Here is a 23680-nt window from a genome sequence, read left to right on the forward strand (position 1 = left end):
CTGCACATCACTCCCAAGGGATGCAAAATACGATCATGGCTGTTCTAGACCTATACACAGTACATACAGTACATAATTACACATAAATTAGCTTAGTATGTTCCGAGCATCAATAAGGAAGGGATATAAAAAAAAGAAGAAAAAAAAAAGACACGGAAAGAACAGCTAGTAAAATCACACCACCTATAATGCAGACATGCTACTCGTTTACGCGTCAGGAGATCACATGAATGGAGAAAGAAATCCAAGATCGCGATTTGTGACCGACACGTGCCTTTTGAACGGATGTTATTCCTCTTTCATGTGCTACCCAGATGTATCTCTGTCTCACCCCCTCACCCCCTTCAGAAGTCTCACATTTTGTTTTTCTTTCCGGGTTACCCATTGTTGCATCCCAAAATCCTCGAATATCCGTGTCCCCCGGAGAACACAAACCTGAGTCATCTCGAGGGAGGACAACAACAAAGGACTCGGCGCGGCCGTGAGCTGACGTTTTTCTGGGGTTTCACCCGCACACAGAACACGCAGTTCCACCCAGACCGTGGTGGAGTGTTTTTGATGGTAGGGAACCGCATCTGCCGGTTGAACCCAAGATACCATAGAGGGGCCGAACGCAAGCACCCACCCATACACAGACCATGCGTTCGCCGGCAGGGCTGGGCCGATGCCGGGAAACCGCGCTCAAGGCTCATCCAGATCCCTGGGTTACTGAAAAATAGCAGTTTTTTTTTTGAACTCTTCAGTTTCGTCTTGTGGTGTTGAATGGTAACAGCCGTGTCGAATAAGCTTTGCCTTGTGCGCCAAACATGCCTGCAAAGAAAACAACAATCAGGCTTGAGCATATTCGCCGCTTGTCACAAGGACGCTATTTTTCTTTGCTGGTCGTGCGCTCGCTTGTAACTCGGCCATAAATTATTTTACCAGTCGGGTGAAATATTGTACACTCGGATTTCGCCTCGCGCTAGTAGTCATTGTGTTGTACACCTGGACTAGGTCGAGAAAGACACAAGACGAATGATAGAACAATCCTCGGCCGGATTGAGGTCCATACTTCACCTCGTTGTTGGTACACATACGTTTGGAAGCGGTGTTGTAGCCGTGACCAGACGGAAGCTTAATATCGTGCCCTGCCCACACTGGATAGCATTCTAACCAGTCACTGCCGGCTGGAGCGCATTACAGCAGCAAGCGTTTGAAATTCAGCCATGGACGATGACTAAATGCAAAGCGCTACCAACCAGCACGGTCTTTGGACCCCATTCCTTGGCTGTCCTCTTAGCGACCCAAACACTAAGCTGGATGCAAGCGTCTAGGTGCCACCAAGTGGCCCGCGAAGCTTTGCAACGACATCCTCGATCCTTGCACAATCGCCAAAGACGTCTTGCTGCGTGACGCGATCGCGGCCTCCGTCTGGCAGAACCACAACCGACTGCAATACCTCGCCACCCGGGCCGATGACGAGCCGTCCGACGCGACCGTCGCGCCAATCGAACCTGAACTGCGTCGCTGCCGTGTCAACCGGCTCAATGTCAACGATCCCAGCCACTGCCCGCCGTTGCCTTGCGCGGGACTCGCGGTCGTCTTCTATCGACTTCATGACGACGGCCTCTGGCCGCTCGTCTGCTGGGGTGGTGACATGAGCCTTAGACTTGTCATCTAAACCAACAATAGCGCGGAGGTCAGAAACAGCGCCGAGACGTTGGTGATAGCGCACAAGCTCCCTCCTCAGCCTGCGGACGAAAGCCCCCAGGTCCTGCCTTGGCTGCTTGCCGGAAGAAGCGGACCGCGGGACCGGTAGGTAACGAGCAGCGAGCCCGGCCAGCGGTATGGCAGCAGGCAGGGTGTGGCGGTGGACGCGTAGGTACCTCTTGGCCGCGGCATCCTTTTCCCACGGCCGGTTGAGCAGGACGTAAAAGGGGCGCATGAACCGGGCGCTGCGCATGACCTCAATGCGCACACCGAGCACGGCGCCGCCGTCGACTGCCGCCGGATCCGGGTCACGGACCTTGAACGTGGTGATGCCAGCGCAGGTGCGGTACGTGTTGCGCTGGTCATGGGTGGCTTGCTTGGCGCGACGTTCTTTCAACAGGTCGCGTTGCTTGGGACCAAGTGGCGCATTGGACGATGATTTACTCCTGGACTTGGAGGGCGGCGTCGGCAACAGTAGCGCTGGTGCTGGTGCTGCCTGCGTTGGTTGCTCGTCCAAAATGTGGGTTGCAGCTACGGGATTCAGGAGTAGCGTTGATGCACGCAGCTTGACCTCAGCCCTTAGGTGCTCAGCTGTATGCGATTTTGGAAATGTCACGGTTAGTCGAGGATTAAACTCCACACATGATGCCGGGGTAGAACGTTGGATGGACAAATGTATGGCTAACCTCGCTTCCTCAAGCTTTCCAACTCATTATCCAAGGCTGTGGACATGATTCGAGGCTCAAAATAACCCAGAAAGAATGTGCTTTTGTTACTAGTCTGAGCCTCTGGTGATTAAGTTGCTTTGACGCGAGCAAAGACGCGTCGCGCGTTTAGATATATTGGAAATTCAGATTGTTTTTGTTTGCTTCTAGACCGGGTGACCCACAAATGGTCAGGGCCCTGAAGTGGACACCTATTTTGTTAGCGAATTTCAGTAGATTGAACACACCCCCTCCACTTCAACGCGCCCAACGCACCGCAAATAACGCGTTTTTGAAGCCGAAAAAAGTCGTAATGCCTACAGATCTGGAGTTTAGGCTATCCCAGGCCGTTCAGGCCGTTTAAAAGGGCTTTTCGAAGGCCGTAGCCGCCCGCGCGTGGGCCGTACCGAGAATTACCTTTAAAAGACGCGTTAACGGTAACGTTAATCGATTATAGGTTTATAAACCGCAATAAAAGTTATTTAACGAACAGGAGAAATTCGTTAACCGTTAAATCGAAATTGAAAAATTGGTTGGAAAGGTACCGATTTACCGGTTGATTAAAGAATTCGCTTCGTTATTGGTATTTTCCAACGAACGCGATTACGCCTTCGGCCGCCGTTGGCTAAAGGGCTTTTTACGTCGGAATTCCGATATTAAGGCCAAAAATGGTATTTTGTTAAAAGGCGCGCGAATTAACGAAGTTACCGTAAAATCGATCCGAATTTTTTATAATTAATACCGACGAATTTTTAACAAATTCGAAATTAAGCCCGAAAATATCATAAATATGGACGAATACGGTTTTTAATAAGGCGATATAATCGTTGGAAAGATATACGGTTCGGCTTATGTAAAACGACCGAATAAAATTAAAATTAAATAAACGTTAAATACGATTTGGGTAACGATAATCGAGGTAATTACCGCTTAAGGCCGAAAATTTATACCTACCGTAATCCAAACCGGTAATATTTTTTAGGCGTAGTGGTTTTTACCGGAAATCGAGGATTGGACGTACGATTTAACGTTTTTTAGGTGGTTTAACGTTAAAATCGCATTTAGATAGTTACGGCAGGTTTATTTGCCAAAAACGAAGCCAGAAAACGTTTTTAAATGGCGGTTGTTAGTATTGGATTAAATTTTAATATATTAATCGGTTAAATTTATATTCGAAGCCTTTATTAATCGCGTTTTTTTCGAATATTTATTTTTTTATAATTTATATATTATTTAACCGTTTAACGTTTTAATTTTTGGCGTTATAAAAACGTATTACCGCGAAAATATAAGATCGTTCGCTTCGTTCGATATTAACGTTTTTAAATAACGAAAACGTTTTTTAAAAACGTATCGAAATGTTTTTAAAACCGGTTTTTTAATTTATAACGTAATTTCCGGCTTTTGCGCCGCCGGGATTTGGCCGCCCAAAAAGCTTAAGGTATTAATTCCGGACCGGGTGGTAGATTTAAATTTGGAAGTCGTTTAACCGCAAATTTACGAATATAATTTCGATATTAATACCGAAAATAACGTTTTTTTAATGCCGAAAACCTTTTAAAATTTTAATAAGTAGGCCAAAAAGCTTATAAACGAATTAACCGGGTATAAAAAAAATTTTTCGGCCTTTATACGTAAAATATTTAAAAGAATGGATTATTAAATTGTTTAAATGGTTAATTTTACCCAAAAAAACGAACGGTTGTACGAAAAAATTAAAACTTTTAAGCCTATATTTAAAAAACGCGTGCGTCGCGAAATTTAAAACGTTTTTTATAAGTTTGTAGATATTTAAAATGCGGTTTACGGGTTGGATAATAGGAGGAAGGCCATGGAGGCCAAAATCCGCCAATAATACCAAATTTAGGATTACGGGTCCGGATTTACGGTTTTATTTGTGAATTAGGATGAAGAGGAGTTTTTAACGAATAGATAGATATAGGTTTTATAGGGTTTTACAGTTAAAAAGTGATCAATTTAGTGCTTGCAAGTTTCATGGTCGCTTTTCGGGAGGGTGACCATTTCAGGGGCCTGACCACTTTTGGACCGCATGTTCTAGAGTATACTAAAAACCAAGATACGTACCAACTCACGTGAAAGGAACGAAATATTTCTTGGTCCCGCCTAGTGATTTAGCAGTGAACTTTTATGCGGGGAAGCTTCTGGGGGATTGATTAGACGGTAGATGCTAAGCATTCCACGAGGGGCGCACAGACGATCGGGCTGCCAAGCGCTCGTTGCTCTTCTTCCTCTTAGTGGACATGTCAATAATATTCAGTATTGGTTTTGGTTTATTATAGCTCATCTAAAAAAAAAAAAAAACGTAAACAGGATATTTATCATTGAAAGTTTATGTACCTGACAGGTTCAGTGTTGAACTTACTGCATTGAGGTTACAAGTGCTTGCAGCATCTCGAAAAAGCTGCATTAGACTTGCAGCAGCAGATGGCGCAGTTCATCAGTCAATGATGGAACTGACATGCAGAAAATCGGGGCGAAAGTTGGTGCCTGGCCCCATTTGTGTCCCACCATTCGGAAAAAGACTCCGCCCTGGATACCCTTGAGGCAAGAAGCTAGTCGGTCCCCTTTGTCAGCACTGCTAAGTTCAAGACTATTGTGGATTCTGCGCATCGCGACGTGTCGACATTGTTCGGTGGGTAAAAAAAGAAGCTGAGAAATCATGGATGGATTTTGACGGCGCATGACGCCTGACACGTTCTTTTTTGCAAAGCTCCCTAAGAGCTGTAGTTTTCTTTTTTCTTTTCAAATTCTTTTCTTCTTTTCTTGACAATCTCTCCTTCTTATTTCTAGAACTTTGGATCTTTACTTAACTATCCTTCTATCCACCCGTTGGGATTTTGCTGCTTGAATCTGGCATCCCTCTCTTCGCACCCAACTCTCTCCCCCTCACATCTACTGAGGCCACGGTTGCCTTGCGAATCGAGTTCAAGCCACACAGACGTCGAAGCGATCATTCCAGATCTAACCGGCTGCCGTCCAAATCAACCGGAAGCCAAAAGCTGTCAGTCCGTCCGTCTATGCGTCAAACTTTTGCCTAGGACCACTGTTCGGTTTGACACAATCCGGATTTCCTTTTCGACGACTTGCCACTTCCTCACCAAACAAAACCACTGTCATATAACTTGTCGAGTACAAACAACGAAAAAAAAAGAGCACACAACAACCACAAATAAAAACGAAAATTCTTCTGTTGGTACACCAACGTCAAAGGTTACCCTGAAGCGCCTAGATTCACTCCTTCTCGCGAGTTTCTGAGCGTCAAAAAAGAGGTCCATTCGTCTGCGCCACCGCATCCTTCCCCCATAAGTCTCCAACGCCTTCTCGAAAACCAAGTCTTTCTTAAGGTCTATTCGATGAGCGTCAGGTCGAAACGAAACAAGTCTCCCAAGCTCGGGCTGAATACAGCCCTTGACTCCAAGGGCGGAACAGGGAAAAGTAACGGAGTATCGACAATGAACAAGAACGCCGAGTACAGGCGCAAGCCGGGTCCTCAAGGCTCCGAAGTTGTGACATCAAACCTGATGGCGCGCGAGAATTTCTCTCTCGACGACCCGGTACCAAAGACGCCTGCGCTCAACAACCATGGCTTCTTCGAGCTTCCTCTTGTGGATCAGCGCAACTTTGGCCTCCTCGTACTATTATACTTCATGCAAGGTGTACCCATGGGTCTGGCCACTGGCTCTGTGCCATTTCTGCTCAAGGATCATATGTCATACAGTGAGATTGGAGTTTTCAGTCTGGCGTCGTATCCGTACTCTCTGAAGCTCCTCTGGAGTCCCATTGTGGATGCGATATGGAGTCCGCGCGTAGGTCGCCGTAAGAGCTGGATTCTGCCAATCCAGATCCTCTCGGGTCTGGGCATGCTCTTGCTCGGCTCAACGGTGGAGAACATGATGGCCATGACCGGCAAGCCTGGTGGGCCGACAGTCTGGGGCTTCACCGGCTGGTGGTTCTTCCTTGTGCTTATGTGTGCCACTCAGGACATCGCCGTCGACGGCTGGGCCCTCACTCTGCTCACTCCCGGCAACATTTCCTACGCCTCGACTGCGCAGACGGTTGGTTTGACAGCTGGCCAATTCTTGTCGTACACAGTTTTCCTTGCCTTCAACTCGAAAGATTTCGCCAACAAGTGGGTCCGGACAACCCCTCTGGACCACGGCCTCCTCAGTCTTGGTGGATACCTGAGCTTCTGGGGTTGGACCTTCATCCTGGTCACGATAGGGTTGGCCGTGTTGAAGCGCGAGGACCGTACGCGCAATGAGGATGGCGTCTGGGACGTCTACCGCATCATGGTGGGCGTGCTGAAGCTGAAGCACGTCCAGACCATCATTGCTGTGCACCTTATCGCCAAGGTCGGTTTCCAGGCCAATGACGCCGTTACCAACCTCAAGCTGCTCGACAAGGGCTTCGGTACTGACAACATGGCGCTCACGGTCCTGATCGATTTTCCGTTCGAGATTGGTCTCGGTTACTACGCCGGCAAGTGGTCGCAAGAGTATACTCCGATGCGCTTGTGGTGCTGGGCGTTTATTGGCCGTCTGATAGCGGCCCTGGCGGCACAGTTCACCGTGTATATTTTCCCGGCGGATGGTGTAACGCCATGGTACTTGCTGGTTGTGATCGCAGAGCATATATTTTCGACCTTTACAAACACCGTTATGTTCGTGGCGGTGTCGGCGTTCCATGCCAAGATTGCGGACCCCATTATTGGCGGCACATACATGACGCTGCTTGCAACGTGAGTTTCTTGCATATATTTTCCCACCAAATTCTTTGAAGAAGAAAAGCCAACAAGAACCGATCCACTAACATTATTCTTTTACCTCACTAGCGTCTGCAACCTTGGTGGCACATTCCCAAGGCTGTTCGTGCTCAAGGCCGTCGATGCCTTCACCGCCGCGACCTGCCACCCGCCCAGCTCGCTTTTGGACCAGGACATCAAGAAACTCAAAGGTCCCCTGGTCACGCAGCCCTTCTCATGCGCCGTTCAGGCCGAGAAGGAGCGTTGCTTGGCCGGCGGTGGCATCTGCGAAATTACGCGCGACGGCTACAATATTGTCAACCTCCTGTGCGTCGGGTTCGGCATAGTAACTTTTGTCTTGTTTATTCGCCCACGGGTCATGCAGCTTCAGGCGCTGCCCCTGAGGGCTTGGAGGCTAAGTAGCATGAATTCGCGATCATGAAAGCATCTTTCTTGGCACAAGGTTCTTTCTTTTGTGGTGGAAAAAAAAATCTCTTTTCTTTTCTTATTATGCTTCATTGCGAAGTGTATGACATGGCATGTAGGAAAATGTGTACGATTTGTCCATAAACAATAAACAGCTTGCTATATAAGAATCAAGACTGCACACCCTCACTACTGTTGTGCCTGCCTAGTGTATAATTTGCTTCCTGCGTGATGTGGGAGCGCAGCGAACAAATGCGTGACAACTGAAGGAATTGGATTGTCTTTATTTTTTTTCTTCTCTTGGGTAGGCCTCATTAATCGGCAATTGACAGGCCCGAGAAGCACCTCGAAATCGAAACCAGCATTCGTTCTCTAGATCACAAATACGCCCACAATGAAGCCTTGCAGAGAGCAAGTGACCCCTCCGACGAGTGTAGAATTATCCCCCATTCATACGCCAAGCGAATTTAGGCTTATCACATCTTGGCTACCATCGAACAAACACCAGGCTGGGTTTCCACCTCCACATTTTTCCAGTTTGGCCCCCAGAATGTAGGACGAGGCCAACTAACACATTTCAAAGACAAGGTTGCAATCTTGACTTATAAAGCAAGGCGCAGACAGCACACCTCACTCCACTCCCGCTGCTCATTTTACCCACCCTCTTCCTCCGCCACAGGGATCTAGTTTGGCAGGTCTCAGGTACACAGCCCTACCAAGGGTCCTTTGAGGCGGTTTCCCTTTTCTTCTTCTTTCGCGCATCAGCCCCCCCTTCTTTTTCCTGTAGCGCCTAAACCCACTCCCGCGTGGCTGGTGTTGTCGAACTGGCTAGGCAGCACGCGCTGGGAAGCTTGGCTCTTTTGTTTCTTTCCTCCCCCTGTTCGGTCCCGAGCCTATTGTCGGTCAGCCTTTTCCATCTCACTGACATTTACCTCTTTTTCTTTGGCCATTGTCATCTCCGCCCGCCCCATCAGCCGGAATGTATTCTATCTAGTGTGGTTACAATAATAGGCAGCTTGATTGTTTTTTTGTTTTTTTTTTGGCTTGCAAGACTGGCCACCTCCCTTCATGTCAGACGAGAACGATCTGCAGCCTTTCACGTCATTTTCTCTCTGCAAGGTGAGGAAATATCATGTAGCTAGCCAACGTAGGGCAGCATGTGCTTGGCATGTCGGATTTTCTATTCCTTGTGTGCTGCGTTCATCTTTTTTTTTTTAATTATACTTGTTCTCTTTCCTATTTGGTCCAGCTACGCGACGACCCGGTTCCCCCTTGTTGGACCGTTCTCATCTTGGAGTTCTTCGCCTATTCCCTTGGCGTGAGCATGGCCCCAGTCTCCCTCACTGCCCTACAATTCTGTTAGATCCCCGGGGAAGGTTAGACTAGACATCATGGTGGTTATAAGTGATTGCTTGTCACCACCTGTCAGGATTCTTGATATCTTATTTTTTTTTTTTTTTTTTTTTTTTTTTTTTTTTTTTTTTTTTTTTTGCATCTGAGTTTTTCACTCCACAAAGAAGTCTCACCAAGGTCACAAACAGCCTATTTCACTTCACACTTCATATAACAGCCACTCTATACATACATACCTACATCACACAAATACACACACATTCCAACCTAGCATGGTAGCCATCAACATCGACGCCGTCCGCACCTACCTCGAGAGCCGCTCACCCCTCCCCAAGGGCGGCGGCCGTTCCAGCGGCGGCAGCCGCAGCTCCAGCGGCTCGTCACGGTCGTCGTCCAGCAAGAGCTGGAGCAGCAACAACAACAGCGCCAACCGGGGATATTACGGCGGCGGCGTTAGCGGAGGAGGTGGCGGCGGCGGTGGTAGCACCCTACCGGTCTGGGCCATCGTGCTCATCGTGGTCGGTGTGTTTGTGGCCATCCTGCTGCTCGTAATCTGCATCGGCCGTCACAGGAAGAAGCGCGACGAGCGCGACGAACAGCTGAGGGAGGAGAACGAGGCCCTGAGGGGGATCCCGTCCTCGCCCGTCGTCGGGGACTCGTACACCCACGCTGACGACGACGGCTACCGCAACGACGCTGCCGCGCCCAGCATGAGCCACCGGAGCTCGGATCCCGACTCCATCATGCCCGTGCAGCCGGCATCGGCCGCCCTCGGCTCCAGTGCTGACTACTACGGCCCGCCCCCGCCACCTTATACGGCGGCTGCCAAGGACAGGCCTCGAGTTGACTAGCCGACCAGCCTGTGTCTGTTCCGCCTACCGCGGTTGTCAGACGCTAAGAGATTGCAAAAAAAAAAAAAAAAAAAAAAAAAAAAAAAAAAAAAAAAAAAAAAAAAAAAAGCGACACCCCAAGCGCCGGCTGCTTGGCTCCGATCAACCTCGGAGATAAATCTGATCCGCAGCCATTTTGATACCCCTGATGTAGACAGACGAAAGATGTATAGCGCTTACCAAGGGAAGGGTTTGTTCGAAGGATCAGCACGACGCCCTGTCTAGGAGCTGCAATGAGATGACGGCATGAAGCATGTAAATTTACTATTTTTTCTTGTATATGATTAGGCCTTGTAACATTCTATAGCGGATAGACACCACGACTGTAATGATAAACTGTCAATGCCACCACTCGCGATCACCATGACCTTGCAAACAAAGAGCACTAGATACACAAGTGGGCGTCGGGTGCGGAAAAAAAAAAAATTAAATGGCAAGAATTGATATAAAAGGATCGTATCCTCATGTAAGTCCCAAGGATGGTATCAAGAAGCTAAATAAATGCACAAGAATTGACGCATGCAGAGCAATACATCTAAAACCTATAAAAGGAGTGACAGGAAAAACAGATAAAAACAAAAGAACGACTCTCCAGCAAAACAAGAATGACTCTGCGCCGGATATTGACCAAAGAAAAAAAAAGAGGGGAAAAAAGATTAGTGCCCAGATCTCCTTTACCGGTGGGTATATAAGTCAATCTTCTGGATCTGGTAAAAACATTATGTCAGGGATGGAGAAAGAACCGGGTATCAATCTAAAATGACTCTCGCCTCCTTGCCCTACCGAACTCTCGCAAACTTGCTCTTTGACGCTCAATCATGCCTCATACAGCGAGAACACAAAAAAAGGTTCGCTAGAGACTCCCCATTTTGGTTGTGAAATATCATGACAAAGGAAAAGTGTTAGATATGTGGGCGGGTGATAATACCCCAATTATTCATCATCATAGAACCCAGCGTCGTCGAATTCCTCAGCATGAGCATCGGCATCGTACGAACTGGGCCTCATCATCGGCGGCGTCCTAGGAGCTCCCCTGCTAGGAGTCCCCTGGGCGGCCAGCATCTTGTTGTCGGCGGTGCGCGACGCCGATGACGACGATGACATGGTTCTAGACCGGTTAGCCAGCTGCTGAGCAGTCATGCGACGGCCCGTACTAGAAAAAGCCGTGGGCTGATGTTGCTGCTGCTGGCTTTGCGGTGTTTGACGCAGGCCCGAGGCCGGGGGCGTCATTAGTCCAGAGAAAAGATTGCTCTGCGATGTCGAGTTGTTCCTCGAAGGCGTTGACCTGTGTCCCGGACGGACCGCCGCGGAAGAGGAAGAATTGCTCGGCTCGCGGGACTTGCGCCAATTGCCCCAGGCGGCCGCGAGGGGACCGACGGCCTGAGCAACTCTGGGTGTGGCGGCATCGCGAAGTGAGGCAGCAATATTAGGCAGGTTGATTGCAGACCCACCATTCATCGCCCTCTCGCGCTCCTGCTCCTCCATCTGCAGGTTTGCCTTGAGCCGGATGGCGGCATCCTTGACCGCGTTTCGGTCGTAGTCGTCGCTATCGAGCGCAGCGATGACGTCTTGGAGGTCGGAATGACGTACGGCAAGCAGCTCGCGGAGCCAGACGATTTCGTCGTCCCGCTTTGTGATCTTGGTCTCTGCTTCCGGGTCGAGCTTGGAAATCTGGTGCTCCAGCTCCTCGATTGTCTGCTCCCGAGCCTGCAGTTGCTCCTGCAGCACCATGATTGACTCCCGTAGTGCCTGGGGCGAGATCTTTTCGGGAAGATCCGTGGAGCGGGCCGCCGCGGGCACGGCCAAAGGTTGTGACTGAAGGCTGTGCTCCAAGGCGACGGGCGACAGCTTGGCTGCCCGGGCCGCTGCAGCGGCAGCCTCTTTTGCGATCTCGAGCCTCTCCTCAAGATGCTGGATTCGCTCCTGCAGGTTCGTGGATTTGGAGGTTGAGATGCTGAGGCGCTCGAGTAGGTTTTGTTCGAGGCGCTGCGCGTCTTCCGTAGTATTGTTGACGACGCGCTCGTGCCGTTCTTGCATATCCTCGATCTCGACCTGGTGCTTGCGAACAAGCGCCTCCATCTCGTTCTTGTGCGTCGCTTGCGCATCCTCAAGAAGCATCTCATATTTGGCCTTGGAAGTATCTGCGTCAAGCTTGACCTGATCCAACTGTGCGCGAACACGCTGGACTTGGTCCTCGAGCTCCTCACGCACCACGTTGACCTCGTGGTTGGCCTGGTCAATCTGGGACTGCATGGCGTCGCGGGTGCGCTGGACCTCACGTGCGGCAGAGTCGCGTGCCTCTTGGAACTCGATCTGGTACCGCACAGACGACTGCTGGAGTTGATGATTCTCTGTCTTCAGCTCCGCGAGCAGGGTGTCGAGTCTCTTACACTCGTTTACGGCCCTGATGCCCTGTCGCTCACCAGCCTCCAGCCTCTCCAGTTCACTCTCCAGACGCTCACGGGTTCTAGCTTCGGCTTGAAGCTTCGCATCCAAGACTTCCTGGCGGGCGAGTAACTCCTGCTCTTTCTTGATACGAAGAGCGTTGTCCTCCGTGATCTTGGCGGCAGCATCCGTCATGTCGTTCTGCAGAGAAACAAACTTGCCCCTCCAGCTTTCACGGATGCGCTCATTCTCCTCTAATTGAGTTCCAAGCGTGTCAATGATCTTCTTGAGATGCTTGTTCTGTTCGTTGACTTGAGCCAGGTCGCTACCCTGCTGCCTTGCGATGTTGTTAACGCGCTCAGCCTCAGCCTTCCAAGTTCGTGCTTCCTGCCGGGCTTCGCGAAGCTCAGTCTCAGTAGCGTTGATCTTGTTCTGGCTATCAGCTTGAGACTTCTGACTGTTTGTCTGAGACGCTTCAAGCAGAGCAAGGCGCATCGTCGTCTTGCCTCTAGACTCCTCGATGGATTTGATCTTCTGCTCCTTCTCTTCCAGAACCTCGCGGAGTCTTGTCTCTTCTTCTGAAGAGATGCGCAGAAGACGTTGGTTCTCGGCAAGTCTATCCTCAGCGGTTCTCCTGGCCAATGCCTCTTGCTCCACCTTCTCCTCTTGCTGCTTCAACCGTTCCTCGAGATCGTGTATGCGCTGGTCAAACACACCCTTGTTCATAATCTCAACTTCGATCTTGGTCTCAGCCATCCCAAGGTTGCGCTGGCACTCGGCAAGGCGATCCTCGGCACTTCTACGCAGGACAAGCTCGGTCTCGACCTTGGACTCCTCCAGGCGGAGACGCTGTTCCAAGTCTGCAGCCTTGGCTCGGAGCTCGTTGAACTGCTCACTAAGATCCTCCTGACCCTTGACGGCGACAGGCTGTGGCGTAGGTACCATGCGACGCTCGACCGCGTCCTCAACAATGTTCCGAAGATCTTCGCCACGGAAGTCGAGGTGAAGTGATTTTCCGAACTGCTCCCTCATCTCCTCAATGGCCTTCCTAACTTCGGACATCTCCCCGTCAGACTCAGTCTTAGGAGGGACTGGGAGAGTGTTCCGCTGTTGAATAGCAAGAGCCTCCATAACGGCAGTGCGTATTTGGTCAAGGCGCCGGTCGCGGCGTGGACTCATTGAGCGTCTAACAGCAGGCACCTCTTCATCTTCATCATCAGCATCGCTGTGCTGTATGTCAACAGATGCGCTGCGGCGGTCCATCCTGCTAGATGTGGGCCGCCTCCCCGAAACGGCATGCTGAATACTGTCCAGTGCCTTCTCCAGAGGCCGGAGGCGGCTGGCTAGTAGCCTGCCAACAACTTCATTAACATGGCCATCGAAGAAGTTGACCCTCGATTCCAGCTTCTCGTGCTGTTCATCGCTGAAAGCCCTCTCCCAGTCACTATCTGGGGCGGTCTCGCTGCCTTGAAGATGGTGAATGTTCGAGCCAGAGAACTGCGACCCAGTTGGTTGATCGACGAACGGATCCTCCAGCTCAGTGGAGAGAATAGGCTGTTGAGCGTCGACAGACTCGAGGCGGTGACGTGCTGGGCTCGGGCTAGGAGCATCGCTGCGGAACACCTCATGAGGAGCAAGATGGAGAGGTGAATTGTTGGTAACCGCAGCAAGAGAAATGTGTCGCTTGGGACTGGGTTGGTGCCATTGGGCGGAATCAATTGTCCTGTTGACTCCGTGCGATGGGTCATTGTTGATGTACCGCATGATGTCGTCAATCTCCTCAAAGGTGGCACCGGCGCGTTCACTGGCTGGTGTCTGCTCAGGGGGCTCAACCTTGTTACGTAAATCTTCAACTGCCGGTGGCGTAATAAGCAGAGGCTGGCCACGCTCGGTCGGGACACGAATTTGATCCTTCACATTATCCTCTTCGGAAGCCGGTGGAGGCGACGCAGCGTAGCGTGAAGCAGACAAGCCAGAAACCTTGCGCTGAGGCGGGGGAGAAGGCGAAGCGGCGTATCGTGATGCTGACAATCCCTTCTTGACAGCCGGAGGCGTGGGAGCAGCTACGGGCTGGACCGTATCGATATCCGCCGTCCCATTTGACAGTTCTGAAGTAACAGCTGGCTCCGCCTCCACTGCTTCCTCCAGAGTCTCCTCCTCCGCATTGTCGCTGTCTGTAACATGAGCTTCTGGCTCATCAACAGTCTCTTGTTCGGTTTCGTCTGCAGTAGCCTCGTCTGCGGTTGCTTCATCAGCCTCGGCCTTTGGTGTGTCGGCCTCGGACCCTGAGAACATGAAGCCTGATGGGATGAAAGGCTGAGCAGTGGCAGATAGAGTTTTCTTGTGCTGCCTCTTAAAGCCTGCGTCATCGCCGAATGGCCTGGCAGAGTTGAATGCCTGAACATCGACTTGAGGCTTGAACTCGAAAGGAGTCCAGTTCAGAGAACTGGTCTGCGGTGGCACCAAGGGCGGCGGGCTGTTGGCTGCCTTTGCGTTCAGGCTGTCAGAGAACGCAGAGGAGACGGTTGTGTCAGCGCCGTTCTCGTCTCCAGATTTTACATCGACATGGATGTTATCGGACTGAGGAAGATCCTCTGGTTGGGCCTCTGTCATGGGAGTCGGCGCCGTAGGCTCGGCGAAAAGAGGAACATCATGACCATCGTCCGAACGAGCCTTCGCTCGTTTGGTACGAGTATCATCAACAACCCTGCCTTCTTCGTCATATTGAGATTCTTCCTCTTGGGCCTTGTCGCGACTCTGGGGTCGTACGATCGGGATAGCCTTGGTCTTCTTGGGCGCTTTGATAATGTCGGATGCACTAAGTTCGATGGTTCCGAAGATGGAGCCACCAATATTGCCTCCGGGGCCTTCGTTGCCAGACAGAGGTGGACTTGTGAGCGAGTTTGTGAATGAGTGCAGCGGCGTAAAGGTTGGCGCGTCGGGACGGAATTTGGGACCAGACGCCGAGAAGTTGAAATCGCTCTGGCCAGGCGAGAACACTGGGGCGGTCGCATTAATATTGGATGAGCCGAAGCTGAATGTGCTCGAGTCGGCAGAGAGCGGCACCTTTGGTGCACTGGTCGGGGTTCCAGCCTGGAACACAGTGGTAGGCTGGAAAGAATCGCTCGTGAAGCTGAACTGAGAAGGCTGAAAGCTGCCACCCGGGTTAAACTTGAATTCTGGAGCCTCCACGTTGAGGCCGGACAGTGAAGCCTGGCTCTTATGGCCAAGCCTGCGGGAGGCGTGGGATTTGACAGATCCCGCCTCACTCCAGGGGTTGCTAGCCATGGAGAAGTTTGATTGATGTTTCTGCGACGCGTCTCCAAATTCGAATTCCATGTTCTGGACTGGAAGAGGAACACTCCCGCTTGCGGATGTGACTTCCTGAGATTTAGATCCACCATCATCCGTGCTGTCGCCCTCAGGTTCTTGAAAGTATTTCTGAGAAAGCGAGTGTCCTCTGCTGTGAGGCTGTGGGTGATGAAGAACTCCGCCATCTGTCCCGTCTTCCCGGAAACGTTCAACTTGCGGGGCAAACTGCACAGATGGCCCCCTAGCGTGCTGAGCGAGACCGGCCTCGATTGTAGGCGCCATGTCGTCCGCTTCTTTGTGGGGGCTGTAATCCTCGTCGTGTTCGAGCTGCGAACGCATCTGCTCTTCAAGATGATACTCTGCACCTTGCGTCGCCCCGTCGAACTCGGCCGCATCGATCTCGCCCTGCAAGGTCTCACCGGTCTTATTGATAGAGCCCAAGTCCACATCAAGTGGCTTAATTGGTGGCCGCTCTTCAGGCTCTTCGTCGTCTTCGCGTAGCTCCTGGAGGCGAGGCGAAGCACGAGCACCTTGGAACACTTGATGACCAAGCATTGGGTACTGCATCGACTGATGGCGTGTGTGCATAGGCGGGACATAATGATCGGGCTGGAACGGTGAGGTGGGCGACATCATTGAGCTAAGATTGGCCAAAGACGGCGATCCACCTCTGGCATGCCCGTGATGGAACATCGACTGGGGAGAATAACCATGCGGACTAGGAAGACCTCCATTCATATGGAAGGCTCCTGCAGGTATCGAGATAGATTGGCGAGGGAACCTGCCATTGAAAGATACTGGGGACGGCACGGATGGAATGCCAGGGCTTGGCGCACCCGATCCCAAGAAAGATGCCGGAAAGGGAAATCCTCCATTGCTTGCCGCCGAAGACGTTGGCAGGGGTGGCGAGAAGGGAAGTGGTGGATAATGCGTCACAGATGGTTGGCGACTGATGGGTGCCGGTGAAACCGATGATGGAGGGTCATCATCACCAAAAGAGACACCAAGGGCTCGTAGTTTTGCCTCTTGCAACTCCTCCACATAAGATTTCCAGGCTGGACGATTAGGGCCATTAGTATTTGAAAGTTCAGCAATTCTAGTGTATGCGTATCAAGCGTTAAACTCACCATTCAAGTCAGGCAACGTTACTTTATAGTTGCGCTGTTCCCGGTCACTGGCGAGATCTTCCCAAGTAGGCCACTCCCTACGGCTTTGCGACTGATTGCCAGTCTCGATAAATCCCAAGGTGTCGTCCAAGTGGAATCCTTTTGTGCTGTAACCAAGTTCCTCCCAAGATTTCATGATACCTGCCACATCTTGCTCATTCAGTGGCATTGGTGCGTGGCCAGGCTTGCCTCTATCAGCATCGCGGGGCAGAAGAATCATAATGTTCTTTCCCTTCCAAGGCACCTTCTTCTTAAGTCTAGGTGTCGCTGGCGGCAGCTGTTTCGTCGGTGATTTCTTAGGGGTTTGCGGTAGTCTTTTTTCAACAAGTGGACTGCTCCCAATTCCGTTCATCATGGTTGCCTCTGGCAACTTGGGCGTTGACGGCGGCTCGGGCAGAGCCTTTTCTGTGATATTTGTTGCCATCATCCCGTCAGGGCTAATGGATTCGCTTTCGGAAGCCATCGTTGCGGATGTTACCCTGGACAAGTGATGCACGTCTGCTTGCTTCAAGGTCTCGTTACTAGACCGTGTTCTAGGATACTTCTGGTGTGTTCTCGGAAAACGGGGCGCACTAGTTGTGGCCCTTGGCGTTTTCAAATCGCTTTCGTCGAACCACGCGGCTTCCTCACCAGAGATAGATCCGCTCAGTGAAGAGTTCTCGCTATCTCCGGCACCGTCACTGAGCCAATGTCGTGCTTCGGCACTCCCGTCACCTGCTGCGGTGTGTTGACGGATCCAGTCTTCTGTAAGACCTCTCGCTGGCCGACGGGCTCTATTGGCAAGGATCGCAGCGCTCACGAAGGACGGCTGATTCTGTTCCGTGGGAGACTCCTCCGCGAATGATGGTGGCAGTCTCAGGAACGGCGTCTGGATTTCCAAGTGATGTCCGGGTGAGGAATCTGCCGAGGAGGCGCTACTCAGACTGCTCAGACGGTCCGAAGTCTCGGACTTGGGGTAAGGCGAGCCCCAGCTTGTGGTCACGTAATTTCTGTCTTCACCCCTGCTGCGTGGCGGTGTCCTCAGCAGCTGCTGCACACGGTCTGGCAGTCTTGGTGCTTGAAGAGGCGGTAGGATGGGGGAACCGTCGCCGTCAGCGGTTGAGGTGGTCGATACGGCGGGTGATGTCGGCGAGGACGAGGGGAGGGCCCTGTGGTCTCTCGTATTGTCCTGGGCTGTAGCTCCAGGAGGAGACTGTATCTTTGGCGAAGACAGTTTTGACTAGAAGCTGCAGGGCAGGAAAGTATGTCAGATCCTGATCACTATTTTGTGTGCTCATGCGTCCCAAGCCAAGCAATGGGCATCATGCATTGGGCTGCACCCGAGGCTTTCTAGTGGACGAGAGAGGCAGGCAAAAACGAGCTCAGCACAAAAGGTGCAGTCAAAGACTGTAACTCACCGTACCGAGATTCAGTGCAGGCGAAGCTAGAATCGCCTGCAGCTGGATCTCAATTCACGCGTCGTTACTAACCTGTAACACCAACGATCCTGACCGATGACCCTATGGAAGGTCTAGGTAGGTCAAATGTTCCTGTTTGTTCTGGTTGGTGACCAGATTGGCAGACCGTCACGCTTGAGTCGGCAAAAAAGGAAGATCCTTGGTCGCGAAGAGGGTGAGGACAGGCAAGAAATAAGGCATTAAAGGAGCGACATTAAAAATGTATAACAAAAAACCTCGGGACTATCGAAGACATAAGGTCTACAGCTGGCAGCACCTCCTCGTCGAAAGAAAACAGAGGAAATAGCGTCGGCTGCCAGTCGAATCTTCAAGAGTCCGAACGTTGGGTCTTGAGGCTGACGAGAGTCGTCTACGAGCGACGCGAAGGACAAAAAAAAAAAAGGGCTTGTTCGAGTGAGGTGGCCAAGATGAATGAACCTCGAGCATTGAGAACCCAGCATCGTTATTTTCCAGCGAACACGCTAAACGGTTCCCTGCAGATTTGGCATGGCCCCACCCGCAGGCACAATGTGGACACCCTTCCAGTGCAATTCATTTTGTCCCCAAATTTCGCGCTCATTACCGTGCGGGCATTTGATGGCCGCCCAGTCCCAAAGCCGCCCCGTTCAACCCCTTTTGATTTATTATCCCATGCGCTGTTCAAAAATGTCTGGATATTAACTACTGTTGATGATGTGTGCTGTGTCTGGCTCAGTTTTTAGGGGGAGAAAAAAGTCTTTCTTTGTCTTGGGCAAAAGCCCGGGAAGACCAGGGGTTAACGATTTTTCTGTTTCTTTACTTCTTCTTTTCGTCTTTTTTTTTTTTTTTTTTTTTTTTTTTTTTTTTTTTTGCTGGTTCCGGTTGTTGACGTGTCTTACGTGTCTCTCTTGTCCCGCTGACTTTTCTTCTCCCAACCTCTGCTACTCAAAAATAAACTCCATCGCAATCCCACATGGTCCAATCGTGTCCCCCCTGCATTCTCCCGCAACCAATTGGCAAACTGTAGAGGCATGGTCCTGGTTGGTCCCCAGGGTCTTGTGAACGAACCTTTTTAAGTCCGGAAACCCTCAATTCAATTGGCGTCCACTACGACAGCGACGTGGTTCCACACCATCGGTACGAATTTCTCGAGTGCACGGCACCACGGCGTTGCGTCGTTCTAAAATCGTGTAGACCTTTGGAGGAAACGGCCATTACCACAGGTTTCAACGGTCGGGGCGCGATCTCTTTTTATTTTTTACATGGTCGTATCATTTTCCAGCTCTCGTCTGGTCTAGCTGTAGTTCTGGCGTAGTCTATTCTACTTAGTTACCTTTTCAGGTAACTAAAAAGGTAACTAGGTAGTCTAGAGTCTTGACGTTTGCTGACTGATTTATAGGTCAACGTCGCCACAAAAGAAAAGAATAAATAAAATAACAAGATTATAAAGTAGGGTATACATGAATGGAAGTTTGGAATGTTTTTTTGAACAAAACTCCAAACTAAGCAACAATGTCTGTCCGGCGCCACAAAATGCCGCTTGCTCTCAATGCGTTTATATCGTAACCTCCAAGAGAAATATTATAGAATCGTAACAATCCTTTCGCATTGAAAGGATCATCCTGCGGGTTGGCCTTAACCAAGAAGTTTATAACCGGTAGGGAATGGTGAAGTATAGGAGACACCCGCACCGCCGTGTCTCACAAGTCGCAGAAAAAGTCGAACTCTGCATTGGAGCTGACCAGTGAGTTAAAGGCCGTCTGTGTTGCCGTCGCCGCTGCCGACTTGCACTCTGTGTTTTGTTGGTCGCACTCGTTCACGCTCGAGTCGATCTTCTTGTTGTTTGACAGCTCAGCACACGAATTCTTTTGGTTGTCGCAGGACCTGTCAGCCGCGGATTTGAAGTCGGTCTGTATCGTCAAGAAAGTCGTCGTTCGCGGGTCAGCCACATCCGTGGGAAAGAAGTAAAGTTTTCAGCCATGCATGATGGCACGCAAGACAGGAGAAATCTTACAAAAGTATCATCGCCTACTTGGAAAGGCCTCTTCTCGTCACTGGACTGCGTTATCTATTTCAAGAGACGGGCAAAAAGTCAGCCACAGAGATCATCGAGATCTTATCGCATTTCCATGCATGCCATCAATACTCCATTCGCATATTAGGCTTACATCCTGTGCTTTAGCGCCGCCCAACGCCTTGTCAAAAAAATGCAGCGATGTCACTTGTTGCCGCGGGTAAATGACGCCCATTCTGAAGTCGCCTCCGGCGAGGTGTAATGATGCCGCGAGAGGTCCTGCAACCAGCGCCATGAGAACTGCTGTTGCAGATATGAGTCGAGTGGTGAACATGTTCTTTGGTTTTTGTCGTGACTCTTGGGGGGGTTTTCGTTCGGTTCTTTTCGAGGTATCGTGTCTCGGGATGGGTTCGTTGGGCCACTAGCGACTAGTGTTCGCAGTCAAAAATCACCAAAATAATTATCGCAAACAGTGACGCTTCAAATACTAAAATAAGGCTTTTGACAATGGAATTATAGTGGCAGAGAGAGTGTAGAAGTTTAAAATGAATGTCGAACGCTGCCATCCAAAGTCCCCTTCCTTTCGTCTGAATCACTCCACCACATGAAACGAACTTGAGACCGTGCCGAGTATAAGACCCCCAAGTTTTTTCCCTGTAGCCACGGGATTTCTGTTTTGCAAGCTACGAATCGAGAAAACTGGTTATAGTTTATTTTGTTTTTCCGTTCATCTAGAAAGATTTTTTTTCTTTAACTAAAAAGCTGAAGTAAAAGTCCGTAAACTATGACGGTTGATATTAAATGAATAATAACAGAAAGGGGCAGATACAACACACCCAACTCATCCGGACTCGCGCAATCAAGACTCTCCAATAGTCATTGCTTACGAGAGCGTCCCACCATCTTCCAATCCACCTTGTCCGAGGCATCCAGAGACATGTATGAAATAGATTGCTAACATGAAAACAAGTCCAATGTGTTCAAAGATGAACCAAGTTGAGCACACGCGCCGCATGAGCGATTTGCATATTGTTTTGCGGGGAACTAAGCCCATAAATTCTTGTTTGAAGGAAAAGAAAAAAAATGTACACCGAAGCTATTCTCGCCATTTAAACAGATTATGAAAAGTGAAATATCCCGCGATGCTGCCGCAACCATGCAAACTAGAATACGAGAGTATCAACTCTCTTTTTGTGTGTAGGGTTCTGACTTGTAAATCGGCGTTTATCGACAATGAGTGATGAAATGAGCTCCGGTAGAAATTCTATACACAGGGGTATCGTATCATTTCACCTGTAGGCAGTGTTTCGGTAAAAACACTGACGTACTGATTGCTAGCTTCTCCGCGATCGCAGTGCTTGCTGCTAACCGCTCGTCGATGACTTTTTTTTTGTGTTTTTTTTTAGAAGTTGGAGGCCGTGTTGACCTGAGTGGGCGCGTGGTAGCTCTCCAGAGTGCTCTGGAAAGGCGTACGGCTGTTGGTCGAACCAGCAACCGGTTCGGGCTTTTCAGCGACGTTGTATGCAGAGGTCCCAAAAGAGTTGTCAACCTCCTCCTGGTTCTTCTTACGGCCCCAGATACGCCAGGCAACCAGACCAATAACGGCCAAGACGATAGCACCACCGACACCACCGACGACAGCTCCGATGATAGTATTGCGCTGCTTCTCGTCCATACCCTTGTTATCGTTGTTGTTAGTGCTGGGCACAGTAGTTTCCTGGACGATCTGGCTGGTCTGGGTGGAAATCGAGCCATCGCTGTTGGTGGTGGTGATGACAGTCGTATAAGTAGTTCTAGACGTGACTGAGCTCTCCGATGGTGCGGGTGTCGTATTTTGTTGTTGAGAAGTTGTGGATGGCGCCGACGAAGACTGAGTAGGCGTAGTTGGACCGGGTGTTGTCGAGGTCGGTGTTGGTGTGTTAGGAGTAGTCGGAGCAGGAGCTGTGCTTGTCTCGCGGCTAGTTGTTGACGAAGTAGTCGAGGTTGACGTAGGCCTAGCCGATGAGGTAGACGAGGACCTTGTTGGGCTCGCCGAAGAACTGGATTCTGACCCGGATTGCCTCTTCACAATCTCATGAAATTGTGGTATTCTCGGCGCCTGAGGACCAGCGATAGATGCGTGGGCGACAGAGAATGTTGTCAAGGCCACCGCCAGGACCTGAATAAGTTGCGTGGAATGCATGGTGTTTGACTTTAGGCTTGTTTGAACGAAGAAACAATATGTCGATCAAGAAGAGGTCGTAAAAGCCAATTTACGACGGATAAGGTAGACAGTCCGTGACCGTCAGATCCGGTTGACTGAGTGGGTGTCGATCGTGGTTAAACTGCTAGTCTCGCGTGACGCAGCAGTCCGAGGTTTCGATGTCTTCGTTGGTGATTGACTGACTGTAAAACGATCGGAGAAATCAATCACGTTTCGCCTCCTGTTGAAAATATGCTGGCAATCGTGAGAACTAAATGGCGGCCGTAGCGATAAGAACTACAGCAGTAATGACAGATGAAAATGTTAACGAGTGGAATGGACGGTGAGCCGTAATGAGCGAAGGGCTGTCCTGGAAGTAATATGAGCCTGGAAAAAGTCGAATCGACCTAGAAGCGTTGCTTTTGGTGTGGGAGGTGTGGTGTGGGGCCTACGTTGCCCATGGCTCCGTGGGCTCGTGGCATGCGTGACCGTTCAGTGGCCTCTCACAGTGCAGAGTTGGGTGGTCCTCGTATTCAAACAGGGCCCATCAGTCCAGGAACGGCCGAATGTTTGTCTCCACTGACCGTTCAATTTTTGGGCCCGTTACGTTACCAGACCCCGTTTACAGTACAACCAAACCACGTAAGGCACAGCCTTTTTCTTCATATCCGACCTTGCCGTCTTTCATGCAGAACTTGAGAGGGCAGTACAGAGACACACGGCAAACGGATAACACAGCTTACCACCTATTGCATCAAGTAGGAGAATCAGCTGGACACATATCTTGTTTTCATTTCTAGTAACACTAAATATTATTTTTTTATTATTGCTCATTTAAGGTGCCTGGTTCTCCAAAAGGTCGAGGGAATATACGGCCTTTCACATGGCCAGAATACAAAACGGATAGAAAGAAAATCGACATGGGTAAGCCTTGGGCTTACTTCACCGCACTCAACATGACCGAAGTCTTTCAGCTTAAGTGGTGCAGGAAGATGGCCTCCGGGATACCCGCGCCAGTCAGTTAGCTCAATGCCGGCGCCTACAATGTTATGCGGTCTGGGCATCGCACGCGACTGTGTCTCGTCTCAGTAGTGCATCCGTTCGTTCCACTGAAGAGCCTTCCTTGTTCGCCGCTCACAGATATTCATGACCAGTCCAAAATCCCTCGGTTTGTCTTGGAAGTAGGGCCTTTTGGTCGAAGGTCCAGACTAACAAGTCAAAAGGGGGGTTGGTTTTGGTTTTAAATTAACGAGAAATGACCAAATAACAGCACCTTGCTACACCATTGTGAAAGCGCTAGCTCTAAGCTGCTCGTAGCGCAATGTGGCACAATATTAACCCTTTGAAGGAATATGAAGGCGCAAAAAAGGAGTACGGATTTC

The 23680-nt window shown here is 50.4% G+C and overlaps 4 protein-coding genes across 4 annotated transcripts; 2 read left to right on the top strand and 2 right to left on the bottom strand.

The window, feature by feature from the left end:
* Positions 1-292: 292 nt before the first annotated feature.
* Positions 293-2502, bottom strand: PgNI_10682 (uncharacterized protein). The gene is made up of 2 exons (XM_031130655.1): positions 2376-2502; positions 293-2280 (listed from the first exon to the last, which is right to left on the bottom strand). The coding sequence occupies exons 1-2, from the start codon at positions 2419-2421 to the stop codon at positions 1310-1312; spliced, it is 1017 nt and encodes a 338-aa protein (XP_030980452.1). The 5' UTR covers positions 2422-2502; the 3' UTR covers positions 293-1309.
* A 2497-nt stretch (positions 2503-4999) lies between these two features.
* Positions 5000-7927, top strand: PgNI_10683 (uncharacterized protein). Its single transcript, XM_031130656.1, has 2 exons — positions 5000-7152; positions 7246-7927. Exons 1-2 carry the CDS (start codon positions 5768-5770, stop codon positions 7595-7597), a joined length of 1737 nt encoding a protein of 578 aa, XP_030980264.1. The 5' UTR covers positions 5000-5767; the 3' UTR covers positions 7598-7927.
* A 1279-nt stretch (positions 7928-9206) lies between these two features.
* On the top strand, positions 9207-9785 carry PgNI_10684 (uncharacterized protein; the record flags this gene model as incomplete). Its single annotated transcript, XM_031130657.1, has 1 exon — positions 9207-9785. The coding sequence occupies one exon, from the start codon at positions 9207-9209 to the stop codon at positions 9783-9785; it is 579 nt and encodes a 192-aa protein (XP_030979692.1).
* A 56-nt stretch (positions 9786-9841) lies between these two features.
* PgNI_10685 (uncharacterized protein) lies at positions 9842-22718 on the bottom strand. Its single transcript, XM_031130658.1, has 5 exons — positions 20271-22718; positions 20117-20170; positions 19845-20012; positions 16649-17906; positions 9842-16576 (listed from the first exon to the last, which is right to left on the bottom strand). The coding sequence occupies exons 1-5, from the start codon at positions 20448-20450 to the stop codon at positions 10758-10760; spliced, it is 7479 nt and encodes a 2492-aa protein (XP_030979748.1). The 5' UTR covers positions 20451-22718; the 3' UTR covers positions 9842-10757.
* Positions 22719-23680: the final 962 nt, after the last annotated feature.

Source organism: Pyricularia grisea, chromosome VII (assembly GCF_004355905.1).
Source record: "Pyricularia grisea strain NI907 chromosome VII, whole genome shotgun sequence".
NCBI classification, from domain to species: domain Eukaryota; kingdom Fungi; phylum Ascomycota; class Sordariomycetes; order Magnaporthales; family Pyriculariaceae; genus Pyricularia; species Pyricularia grisea.